The 13468-nt window shown below is 40.7% G+C and overlaps 1 protein-coding gene across 1 annotated transcript in view; it reads right to left on the bottom strand.

The window, feature by feature from the left end:
- Nucleotides 1-13468, bottom strand: part of LOC109935511 (immunoglobulin superfamily DCC subclass member 3) — an 80166-nt gene that overhangs the window by 65239 nt on the left and 1459 nt on the right. The window contains exon 2 of the mRNA XM_048615738.1: nucleotides 8114-8419. Within this exon, the coding sequence (XP_048471695.1) occupies nucleotides 8114-8419 (306 nt within the window). The remainder of the gene's footprint in view (nucleotides 1-8113; nucleotides 8420-13468) is intronic.

Raw genomic sequence — 13468 nt, 5'->3', positions numbered from 1 at the left:
ACATTAAGCTTTCAATCGATGGATACATTTCAACCCAAATGGCTTTAAAAACCCAACTGCAAATTGCACCACTTCAGATCATTCCAATGACAGTTTAAGCAGAAGGGCTCTTCTGAGGTGATAATTAGACCCATTCCCCTACAGCATGGTTGCTTAGTGACTGGATTGTGAGAGAACAATGTCAGAGACTGCTCTTATGACCTACAAGGACCACAGTTATTCCTGTAAGGACATTGAGATGATAAATAGCTTCCCAGGGACAAACTGAGTGAAATGTAATGAGGGCCTCTAAATGAGAGGGAAAAAAAGGCTTCAAAGAGATAACAGTGGAAAGGATAAACTGCTTCTTGGAAGTGATCTCATTCACCAACCAAATGAACTCGGGTCACCTTTCTGCCTGTGCTGTGCTCTGACTGTGAGGGTAGCTATTTCTTTATTACAACTGAGGTTTCACTGCAAGTACAGACAAACCCACAGCAATCTCAAACCCTGCCAGCATCAGAGCTCCGACAGCACATGGCATGATTTACCCTCCACACGCTACATACCTCACATGCCACCGTCAGCACCTCCTTCCACTCCCCCGACAAAATTGATGTTCTATGCCATGCTGAATTATTAATGGTATCCCAGAGATTGAAACAATAGGAACAACACATTTATTACATTTTGGACAACTGCTTTCCACTTACACCAAGCACTTCAGTGACCTACTGAGCGATAGATTGTAAAAGTACTTTAGGGCCTCACACTTTCTGCATTTACTTGTTCAATGTATCCATCCTTAGTGCTGACATCTGTCATCCTGCCTTTGCGACTTCTGCTCTTTTCTTTGCATTTAACAGCCAATGCTCAGTCCCGATGATTTAAACCCAGGTTTGAATTCACTGCCCTTTGTATTGTACACCTAAACTTTTGTTTTCTATGTTCACAATAGGGACCATCACTTCTGTAGAATGAGCCTCATTTTGAAATCCCTCCTGGGTCTGGTCCCCTTCTCTCCATATTTGCAATCTCCTCCAGCACAGTTGCTCCACACCGGTTACCAGGCCTTCATTTACCTTGGCCCTACACTCCGCAATACTCTCTGTACATCTGGGAAGTCACATGGCCTCATATTTCCTGATGCAGCTTGGCATCATATTTTGTTAAATAATGCTTGAGAACAGCCTTGGTACGATTTATTATGTAAACAACGCTATATAAATTGAAGTTGCCATTGTATCAGATTTGTGAAAAATAATAATATCATCTCTCATGTTCTCCCCAACATTTACAGCTGCTAAGTTTGGAACAATTACAAAACACCCAGTTCCCGAAAAACTCGGATGGCTGGTTGGTTACTGACAGAAGACACTCACAAATTAGGGCTGATAAACCCAAGTTATCAGCCTAGCAGGCAGCTCCAGGTCTCAGTATATCTGTTGCTTTCTATGTTTCTGGGGCCTCTATTCATGAGCTGCTTGGCTGTGTGTTATCAGAGCTGGAATTCAGCATTGTTCCCTCCTTGCAGCACCTATGGTTCGAAAAAAGCTACCTGCTCGGCAGTTTTGTTTTCCTGCTTGCACTAACGACAAACCTGGCCTCGCTTATCAATTGCCTCGAGCAGCACATTCGAAAGCAGCAGCTCAATGTGAAATTATGAAAACCTTGCCTCATCTCACTCTGGTACACTGTGTAGCAACAATCCCCCCTGTCACCCAGGAGCAAAGCACTGTTTCAGATAACAATCCCCAACAGAAAGCTGGCAGTGAGTGTGTGTGTGTGTGTGTGGATATGTGTGTGTGTGTGTATGTATGTGTGTGTGGATGTGTGTATGTGTGTGTGTGTATGTGTGTGTATGTATATATGGATGTGTGTGTGTATGTATATATGTGAGAGTGTGTGTGTATGTATGTGTATGGGAATTTTACTCTGATTTGAAACAAGGGAAAGTAAACTTTGACTCACTAAAATTCTTAATGGGCATACAATTAGGAGTTAATTAGCAACTGGAAAGTAAGAATTTGCATTTACATAAGACTTTACACATCCTTGGAACACTTTGGAGTTATAGTGACTGATGATTTCATAGACAAAAGGCACAACAAGGTTTCATAAATAGCAAACAAGATGAATGACCGCTTCAGAGATAGTAGGAACTGCAGATGCTGGAGAAGCTGAGATAACAAAGTGTAGAGCTGGATGAACACAGCAGGCCAAGCAGCATCAGAGGAGCAGGAAGGCTGACGCTTCGGGCCTAGACGCTTCTTCAGAAAAAAATGACCGCTTCATCTGTTTTGGGAGTTGACTAGCACCAAATTCTGTGCTGGTATCTTTCATATTCATGCATGGGATATGGGCATTGCAGACTAGACCAGCATATATTGCCCATTCTTAATTGGGACTTGAGAGTCAACCACATTGCCGTGGGTCTGGAGTCAAATATAGACCAGACCAGCTAACAATGACAGTTTCCTTTCCTAAAGGACATTAGTGAAACAGATTATTTTTCACGGCAATCACAATGGATTCGTGGTCAATGTATTCTAGATTTTTATTGAATTAAAATTCCACCATCTGCCATGGTGGGATTTGAACCCAGGTGTCCAGAACATTACCTGGGTTTCTGAATTAACAGTCTAGCAATATTATCATCACCTCCCCATTAAAACTGTTCTCACTGACAGGCTGAAAAATGGCAGATGGAATCAATCTGGATAAACACAAGGTATTGCATTTTGGTACAACAAACAAGGGTTGGGCTTAGGGGTGCAGGTACATAATTCTTTGAAGTTTGCATCACATATAGACAGGGGGTTAAAAAGACATTTGGCATGCTTGCATTCATTGCTCAGTCCTTTGAGTATTGGGGTTGGGAAATCATGTTGAGGTTGTACAGATCATTGGTGAAGCCCCTTCTGGAGTAGTGTCCAGTTCTGATTGACCAGTTATGGGAAGGATATTATTAAGCTGCAGAGAATTCAGAGGAGATGTACCAGGATGTTGCCAGATACGGAAGGTTTGAGTTATAAAGAAAGGCTGGATAGGCTGGGACTCTTTTCACTGGAGTGTAGGAGGTTGAGAGGCGACCTGATGGAAGTTTATAAAATAATCAGAGGTACTGTTACAGTTAATGGTAGTTGTCTTTTCCCTAGGATCGGGCATTTCAAGACTAGCAGGCACATTTTTAAGGTGAAAGGAGAGAGATTTAAAAAAGAACGTGAGGCAAATTTTTTTACACAGAGCGTGGTTTGTGTGTGGAATAAACTTCCTGAGGAAGTGGTGGATGTTAAAAGACATTTGGATAAGTACATGAATAGGAAAGGCTTGGAGAGATATGGGCCAGGAGCAGGCAGGTGGGACTAGTTTAGTTTGGGATTATGTTTAGCATGGACTGATTAGACCAAAGGATCTGTTTCCATACTGCATGGCTCTGACTCCAGATGAGACATTGACCCAAAGTTAAAATGCTCAGCCTTATTGTCGCACCATTCTATGTCCTCACCTCTTCTTATCTCTGCCACCTTCTCGCGTCCTACAACCCTCCAAGAGATCTGCACTCCTGGAATTCTGATCTCTTGAGCATTCCCAATGGTCATCAGACCACCCTTGGTGTCTGTACCTTCAGCTACCTTTACCCCAAACACTGAAATTCCCTCCCTAAAACTCTCTGCCCCTTTTTCCTCCTTTCAGCTGCTCCTTCACATCTGCCTCCTTGATCAAGTGTCTGGTCATTTCCCACAATATTTAATTATTTGGCTTAGTGTCAAAGTTTGCTTTGTAATGTTTCTGTTCCCAAGAATTTATGTGACATCATTGGAAACAAGGCAAACAACTGTAGAAGATAGTGTGGAATTGGCCGCATTGGAACGTGACTTCAAAATTCACAAGAATTACAAACGAAACACAAGATCATCAAATCATCGCATTGTCTCAGCAAGCATCTAGTTTTCTGTGAGCTTTCAGAAGATAAGGACACAGGTGATACAAGGACCAGCAGAACTGGCCAACAGGAACATTAACTGAGCGGAAAGAAATTGCAAGAAATGGTCACATGGACTTAGTGTACGCTCATTATCCATCAGGAAGCGGTCCACCACCAACTCGGAATGCCAAGGAAACAGAACAGAGCAGCAGCAAAACTAGAAGACATGCCACCCTATCTGATTACAGACAGAAGGACAGTCATCTTGCTAGTGATAAATCCTCCTTATTGAGTGATACAATCAATGGTCTTCAGTAGTGGAGTGTTCCAGAGGTCATGTTGTGATTTACGAACCTGGCTAATGACTTCATCAAATTACACAAGTTGCAGATTGTCCAACCAACTCCAAGGTAATTAGATTACTAATAGGCTCCAAATACACAAGGCTTTGTATAGAATGGGAGATAGCTTTTCAAAATGGTCACTTCATTTTAAAGTGCAACTCTTCTTCCTCAGGTCTAAAGCCATCCTTTAACTCAATGAGAAAACATGTGTCATCTCAGTTGCGGTCTTCATTTAATTTTGAAACAAACATTGACGACTTTAAACAAAAAGTGTAATTTCAGGAGCTACTTCAGAATCACAATTGTCTATATCTGTATTTCCAGATTACAAAGTCTATCCCATAATATTCAACCAGGTCTGTTGGCTTCAGTTAGCGTTCCATTATCCTTCTGTTATAATAAAGGGTTAAGAATCAACAATATTTTTTAAACACCAGTAACTTTTTTTTCCGAGCATGAGCCTTTGTAGTAATTTGAGGATTTATTTTTCACTTTGCTCCCCAGATTTCATTGTGAATTTTGAGTTACGTTCTGCTTATTAACTAACTCTGCTCAGCCCAGAGATTTTCTAGAGGCATCTCTCTGTTAGTTACCCACAAAGCACATTTCTCTTTATAGTAATATTTCTGCAAGCCTGCATCTCAATTACATATTTATTTTTCCCGTGGGTTTTCAGGGCAAGAGCTGACCTCTTTGGTCCTTTCTGGATACTGTTTAAGATGTTATCTTTAGTGTGTTGAACATGATACAGTTCCTTGTGACCTCTTCTTTAATTTATTAAACAGAAAGTGACGGAATGGGGCAGCTCCATAGTGCAGCTAGTTTGTGTAGTAATGTATCTCTCCATGAAGAGCAAGGATGTTCTTAATGTAGTTGTAATCGATCAAAATAGGCAGCTGGGTGCAGTATTGTTGAATATGGACCTGGATTCCCTAGCATTTGGGAAAACTGAAGGGTCCATCAAATTGTATTGTTCCAAGATATTTTTCTAATCTGCTCCCCAGTGGCTGAGTGAGCTGCATAGTTATCTTGCTCCCTGGCTGTTTCTTGGCTGTACCTTGCTGCACTGAAACTGAGTTATCTGTAGATTCTTTATTTTTAGTGGAGGAATAAATGAAATGCCACAATTTACGGTATCATCTACAGTTAATAGAAAACATGTGCAGGCAAATAAATGAAGAGGCAGTCATTTTGCTAAGCTACCGATGAGCTTCATCTGGCTTGCCTCTGACATTGCCTTCGCTAAACTACTCCCAGTCTAGGAGATGGTTGACCTGTGTGCTGCTTGTAATTGCTAGAACGCAGCTTTATAAATAGGAGCTGCTGGCTTAGCATGTTTGGTCAGGGAAGAGGATTGATCAAAAGAAGCATCTATTAAATAACATGTTGCACTGAGAAGCCAGAAGAGCCTTAAGAAAACGCACCAAGGAGCAACAAATAAAATGGAATGAACACACAAAGACAAGATTCTGAACTCAACCTAATTCTAACTCTGACCAAATGGATCAGACAACCAGTAAGTAATCACCTATTGATAAGTTGGATCCCAATGATGTTTCACGTCATGTAACCCTAGAATCAGAGGTGGCTACTAGCACATGACTGCCATCCAGGCAGTTCAAGTCAAGTGCAATTTGGCCATTCAATTCCCAGGGAATTGAAGTACCTGACACTTATAGATAAATGCAATTAAGTCAATTTGTTTCCACAAATGGAACACAATAAATCCAACGAAGTAACGGTCAAAAAGCAGTCAATGTATTGGCCAGCTTCTAATGGCTGACCTGTTCATTTCGGGTCAGGTTTAAATAACCAGCAGTTTAATGGTAATGTTGACAGGTTTCATTCCATTCAGAAGCGGGTCTTTCAGTAAATTAATTACGTACTGTAGTGTTGGGGCAATTTCTTTTAAAAAGACTTTAAAGCGGTTACACTATTGCGACAGCAAAATGGGCCACATGAAATCAACAACAGGCCACACAAAGCAGTAGGGATGGTGCCAGATTCCCAATCACTTCAAAGCGCCAACTCTCACAGTGACCACTATCCAGACTAAAAGCCACAAAAGATCAGCAACTCATGACAATGAAACTTGGGACACCCTGCTCCTAGCATCTCTGCTGTTCATTAATTAAGAGAAAATATTCTGATACTGTTTGTTTTTTTGCAAGCTTTAAGTTTCTTGTCTTTCTTCTTCAGACCACGTTAGCTTTCTGAGCCGTGAGAAGATGCTGGAAGTTCGCTCTACTCCGAATCCTGTTTTACAAGGTTGTTAACACAGATAATATATGGCTTCCCCTTCTAACTCCCCTAAAAAGTCCCTCACCAAGCCAATACCCCACCCCATTCTACTTTCCATCTTTCTACGCAAAAGTACTTTTGCATCAATCCCTCTAATGAGAATTTACCATGTGGCGCCATGTGAAATTATCTCTGAAGCTGCTTTAGTTGGAGGCAAAACCTTTGCATGACCTTCAGAGACTGTTTTTTTTTAATTTGTTCATGCAATCTGGCCATCACTGGTCTGGTCAGCAATTACAGTCCATCCCTACAAGACAGCACATACAGTCAGCCTCCTTGCTGGTGCTGGTGATTAAGGTTAGGAAGACAGATTTCTTTCCATAAAGACCATTAGTGAACCAGATAGGCTTTTATGACTGTTACACATACTCTGCCTCTATTATACACTACGATGAAATCCAACAATCCTCTTTGAGACAATTCAGAATATGATTTCCTTCAATAAGGACACTTTGCCCCATTTGGAAGGATTCTGACATTTTCTGACTTGCCATGTATTAGGATCTAATTCTTACAGAGTCACAGAATAACTACAGCACAGAATGAGACCATTCAGCCTATTATGTCTGAGCCTACTCATTGCAACTTCACCCTTGAGACAGGTCATTGCTGACCAGAGAGTTTCCTAATCTGGTGGGGGAACCGTCATATTCAACAACGTAGTGCAATTACACTTTAGCTCCAGTTATTACCATAATTGGCTGAACCTGAAACATGTGCTGCGGTTAGCGAACAACTTATAGAGAGAGTCACAGAGTTGTACAGCACGGAAATAGACCATTTGGTCCAACTCATCCATGCCAACCAGATATCCTAAATTAATCCAGTCCCATTTGCCAGCATTTGGTCCATTATCCTCTAAACCCTTCCTATTCATGTACCTATCCAGATGCCTTCCAAATGCTGTTGTTGTACCAGCCTCTGCCACTTCCTCTGGCAGCTCGTTCTGCCAATTTTTTTTTAATATAGTCATTCATGGGATATGGAAGTCACTGGCTAGGCCAGTATTTATTGCCCTATCCCTAATTTACCCAGAGTGTAGTTGAGTGTTGACCACATTGCTGTGGGTCTTGAGACACAAGTAGGCCAGACCAGGTAAGGATGGCAGATTTCCTTCCCTAAAGGACATCAGTGAACCAGATGGGTTTTTCCTGGCAATCAGTAATGGTTTCGCAGTCATCATTAGACTCTTAAGTTCAGATTTTTATTGAATTAATATTTCCCTATCTGCCGTGATAGGATTTGAATCTGGGTCCCCAGAACGTTGCCTGGGTCTCTGGATTAATAGTCTAATAATAATACCACTTGACCATCACCTCAAATTAAGTGAATTAATAAAATTTAACTGAACATTTGAGAAAGAATGCAAATTTGGGAATAGCGTGGACTGTTCTGATATTGTGGGGTGGGAAGTCAGGCGGGTCTAGCATCAAGAATGAGACAAAAATTCAAATGTCTACTTTAAGTAAAAAAAACTCCTATGCTTTTGAATTATTTTACCAAAATACTGTCAGATTCTGATGTAACCCTCCCTTCTCAGAGGAACATTAGGTTCACTTACTTGCAACTTGCACTTTTGCCTTGCGGCTGACCAGTAATCCTAAGTGATTCTGCGCCGTGCAGTCATACTCCCCCTCATCAGAGGAGCCGTCCTCCCTCAGCTTCTGAAACTTTGTGATGTAGAGTGATCCGTTGGCAAGCAGCGAGATGTGTTCACTATCAGACAGCAGCACTCCATTCTTCCTCCACGACTTGCTAATGGGCTGCATTCCTTCCACTTGGCAGTGCAGTTTCAGAGGATGTTCCTCTACTGCCACAACATCACTGGGTTCCAAGGTGAAAGTCAATTCTGAAGATTGGCCTAAATCTAAAAATGGAAACAACAAAACAAATAATAGCATCATCTCCGATATAATTTCTTGTATGCTTAGTTGCAATGGCAATACCGAATACTGAACATTCCTAAAGGTAAACATTGCATATTTTCAGAAATACTATACAGTAAAATCGACATAATAATGTGATGTAGCCATATATACAGGGGGGAAATCATGGAGCCTTTTGGCCCTAAACAAACTTTGAATCCATTTTCACATCAACTCGTTTCAACTCATCTCATCAACTCATTTCAAGTTGCTGAAACCAAATGCAGCAAGCCTTCTGTCTCTATGATAGACATCAGTTAAAACATTTTAAATAGTAAACGAGAGGCCATTATGATTTAGTCCCACATTGGCCCAGGAAATTACCTGTTGAATCACAGGGCATGTTGCACGGAATTTATCTCGTACTAGCAACTGTTCACAGATTACTTCTTTTTAACAATGACTTCACTACAAAGAGGGCATGTGTTAGCAACGAGACTATAAGCAGTTGTAAATGTATTAAAACACACATTCATACACAGAGCGGTATGGATATAAACTAGGAGCTGTGTGTAATGTAACATTACACATCAACAACTATGCATCCACTAATCACTATGATTTCTGCATCAGATGAATATGCATGATTAAAATTGTTTGCCTGCAGCCACACGTTTAACAACTGCACAAATAACTGTATGTATACGATTGGAGTTACACCATTACATGCACAAATAAGAACACATATGCAGGAGATTGTAGATAACATTATGTGCTCACATCTGCAGATGTACCCGTAATTTGCAACATGCAACTGCAATCTATACAGCACTTAAATCTGACACTCACCTATGCAAATCCTGCAGTATGTTCTCAGGTTGAATGCAATTTGGATCATGCATTCCTATCATCTTACACACACTCTCAGATATCCATACTACCTATCAGCTTCTGCACATATCATGCAAACTAACAGATGCCTGGACATTGACATTCTTGGAAAACTTCATGTGCATAATTAAAACTTGGTTATTCATTTTCAAAGGAAAAATTTGAGAGCAACAAATGTCAAAAACTGAATGTGTATCACCTTCCAAACTATAGTGGAGTAAAATAACAGAATTATGTTTCAATTTTCCTTGTGTTAAGTGCTCAGACAATCGATGAAGAAGAAACACTCTCTTCCTGGATGGCAATGCCCAACATTGTCCAATGACAGCAGTTTTTATAAACATATAGTTAACTAAGGGCTGGCCTTAAGCAGCAGTTTTCATTCTTGCTGCTTGCACAAGAAGAACTTCCTCTTCCAATTAACTCGGCAAAATCTAATCTGTTCAACATTCCTTAGAAAGAAAACAGTCTCCACATTCGACTGGTTGAAATTGGAATCTCAGGGGCTGCTTTCAATATGTACAACATGCCTGATGTTTAAATCCCTTTGACGTAAGGGCAGGCATTCCACTGCAATGCTGAAATGCAACAACTTGCTTTATTTAAAAGTGAGGTTTTTGCAATAAAGTTTGGTGGATCTGACAATATTGATCTTTGCGGTCCTACTTTGAGACAGCATGTAAAGACAATTATGACAGTTTTCTGCTGGTAAATGTGCTGCTTAATCTACATAATTCCCATCAGCTTTAAATTTTAGATAAAATTGCTCAAATACAATAGACAATAAAGAACTAGTTGATAACTAATTGTGGCTTACTACAGCAATGCAAGCAAAGGGTGGACGATACGGAAGAGTTTCTCTGATGCAATTTGCATTTTTCAATAAGCATTGAGAATATTGACATTGGCTTCATCTACCACAGTCAGTAAGGTGATAACTGATAACTAAATTTTTTAACTTTATAGGTGAGGGAAACAGCACTAAATTCTGTGTGACTGTGATTGCTTCTCTTGGGATATGCTTCCTTAAACTTCCTTCAGGGTAGAATTTTTGCTCAGCAACCTAAGAGACGTCAATACTGTGAGATAAAATGCATTCCTATTTGGTTGCATCCAGATCCAGTGTCCTCTTTTGTCTTCCAAACCAGTTCAGCATTCCCACTTCATATACAGTTCTGCAGCTCACATTATGTTCCCTCTCAGCTGTTATTAGTGCTGTCTCAGTTTTTAAAACTTCTGTATCATGTGTTCTGAGTTTGTATCATATGGCTTCTGCTTTCAAGTAATACATTTGTGCAGAAGATGGTTTGGTTCACGCTAACCGAAGCAAAATCCTGATTTTCTGTATATTATTTTTTGAATCTTTTCAGTCCAGCCTCTCCCAGAGTTTGCATTCAACTAGACACCAATGCTGAAAAATGATCTATGATAATGCACTAATGTCTCAGTTATTCGTCCTCATTTTACTTTAAACACAGCATTTGAGAACAGGAACCACATTGTTTTATTCTGGTGAATGACAATAAAATTGGTTCAAATATGACTAATAGTGTTTGGGCTTTGAAATGTACAACATTATTTAAGCGAATTGGGCCTGGCCCTGCATATCTGGTTAAATCAAAATGTTAGTTCACTAGTGACAATTATTCACCATTGTGTTAAATGAGTATCATAATATGCAAATTTGTGTTAACACTGCTCAAGGACCTATTACACCTGAACGTAATACTTTGCCTGATAGTAATTGAACAGTAAAGTTAGTGCATATACAAACTCTCCGAACACATCTTTCAGCAGCAATAGGAGGATCACTTTCCCAAGTCCCATTCAAACATACCGTGTTAGGAAAAGCTGCTCCAGAGTCTCTTTATGATCAAGACTTATTCTTTCGTATTATTTTGGAGGCTTTGGAGTGCATTTGAACACTTATATATACTTACACATCTATTCATTCTGATAAAGCACCATTTAGAGACAACCCATACAATCACTGTGTCACATGTTAATGGTACTCAGCCATATCAGACACACATGTACAAAATTCCAAACAGGACTTCAAGCACCCAATCCCCTCCCCAAAATCCATTCACAAGCAGTCCAAAACACCGGGTGGATGTGACTACTATTAACATAGCAACCTCCACAATTCACATACAGAAATGCCTGTGACAGGCATTTGCACAACAGATATAAGCCCTGCCTGACCAACTTGTTCCTTTCTAAAATTCTGGGCCACTTTTCTTTCCACAAGGTATCAAGATGCCAGGTTCCCAAGAATCCTTTATTCTCAGCACTGCAGGAAAATACACCAGAATGCAATAACCAGCTTTAGATTGTATATTCTCAAACTTTCTCTCTTGTAAACAATAGGTTTTGTTTCTGGCTCCAGATTTAGATAAGGCTCTAAAATTATAATAAAAACCGAAAGAACTGTGGATGCTGTAAATCAGGAACAAAAACAGGAAGCTCAGCAGGTCTGGCAGCATCTGTGAAGAAAAAGTCCGAGTTAATGTTTCGGGTCCAGTGACCCTTCCTCAGAATTATAATACTGCCCTTTCCCAGAATAATCTCCATGAAGTACAGCTCAATTTAACACAACAGCTCCTAAAACGTAGGAGGCCTTCCTTCCCCCTTATTGTGCCCAAAGGCTAAAGATGGCAACCAGTATGAAAGTTACAATCTTCAGAAAACATCTTGAACAAGACGTACCTAGGAATGTGGTTGAAACACAAGGAAAGGGAAGAGTGGTTGATCAATTAAGAGGTTCTTTTAATGTCACAGATCACTTTGGGATGATCTCTAAACTACTCTTTGGTCTAAATTACATTCACAAGCAGAGTTTTTGTACTAAGTGTTGAATAGGACTCATTATTAGCTTTAACAGATAGTATATCAAAGTTATGAACATGCGTAAATCAGATTTTCAGCACAGATTTCAAATAATAATGCACTCCTGTAGGATGCTGTCCCTTACTGATATGCACATCCATTAAATTAAGAAAAATCATCGGAAGCTGGAAGTCTGAATCAAAAGCAGAAAATGCTGCAAACACTCAACATGTCAGGTAACATCTGTGGAAAGAACAGAATGCTTAACATTTTGAGTGTGGATTCTTAAATCAGAATAATTGCTGGGTGTTAACAGGATTTTCTGCTTTTGTTTTTGCTGGTTATATCCTTTGTTTGCCTGTTTTACGTAATACCAGATTAACAACATGGTGCTGTCCTATTGTTGCTGTCAGCACAGTGTGCTCCCAATGCCCTGTGATATGCAGTAGTCCTTTGTGAACGGCAATCACAAACTCGGTTCATTAGCAATGCATGCTGACTGCAGACTTACATTACACAAGAACGGCCGTGGACCACATAAAGTGATTGCTCCCAGCACGTCGCCATTGCCCATTGAATTTTATTTATGTGATTAACTAAAGAAAGACTTGCATTTACATAGCAGCTTCCTTGACCTCGGGATACCCGAAAGTGCTTTACAGTCAATGGCATTCTTTTGAAGTGTAGTAACTTGCATAATTGTACAGCAAGCGTTAGAGCAGGCGCAGATGTGAGAGCAGAAAGTGCTTGAGAAAAACATCAGTCCATACAGCTCATGTGTGCTGTCTGCGTTCGGATGGCTACCGTTCTAAATTCTAGTCCCGGCAAAATTAAACTGCACGATTGAATGGCGAGGGGGAGTTGAGTAACTTAAAGTTGGACCATGTTAAGTGCAGGATCTTGGTGGATGAGGCAGTCCCTATGTGTTCCTGTGGGGTTTGGAGTTCGAGGTGTTGAACTGAGAAGGAGAAAGTGAGCCAGTGACTGTCGAGGCACCATGTGCTTTAACAAAGGGGGATACCGGCCATGCGCTTTACCGACCTCTGCTCCTTCCCCTCCCTGGGTTTCAGTCCTCTCTCGGGGGCTGAGCTGATGCCCCTCTGCCCCAACCCCCGGTGAGTTTACAAAGTTCCGAGAATTTTAAAATGACACAAAAACCCACTCGAATCACTTCAGACTGAAGCTGGGCTTTCCGTGAGAGCATCCAGTTCGGATACTGCGGAAATCCTCAGTGATGGCCCGAAGCTCCCTCCCACCCCTGTTCTCTCCATGGGTTTGTGTAAAACTCAACATCTCCTCCCGTATTCGTTCCCCCCCCCCCCCCCCCCCCC

This window comes from Rhincodon typus, chromosome 33 (genome assembly GCF_021869965.1).
Source record: "Rhincodon typus isolate 14 chromosome 33, sRhiTyp1.1, whole genome shotgun sequence".
NCBI lineage: Eukaryota > Metazoa > Chordata > Chondrichthyes > Orectolobiformes > Rhincodontidae > Rhincodon > Rhincodon typus.
Note: the sequence above shows the minus strand (reverse complement) of the source record. Positions and strands in the feature narration are given on the sequence as shown.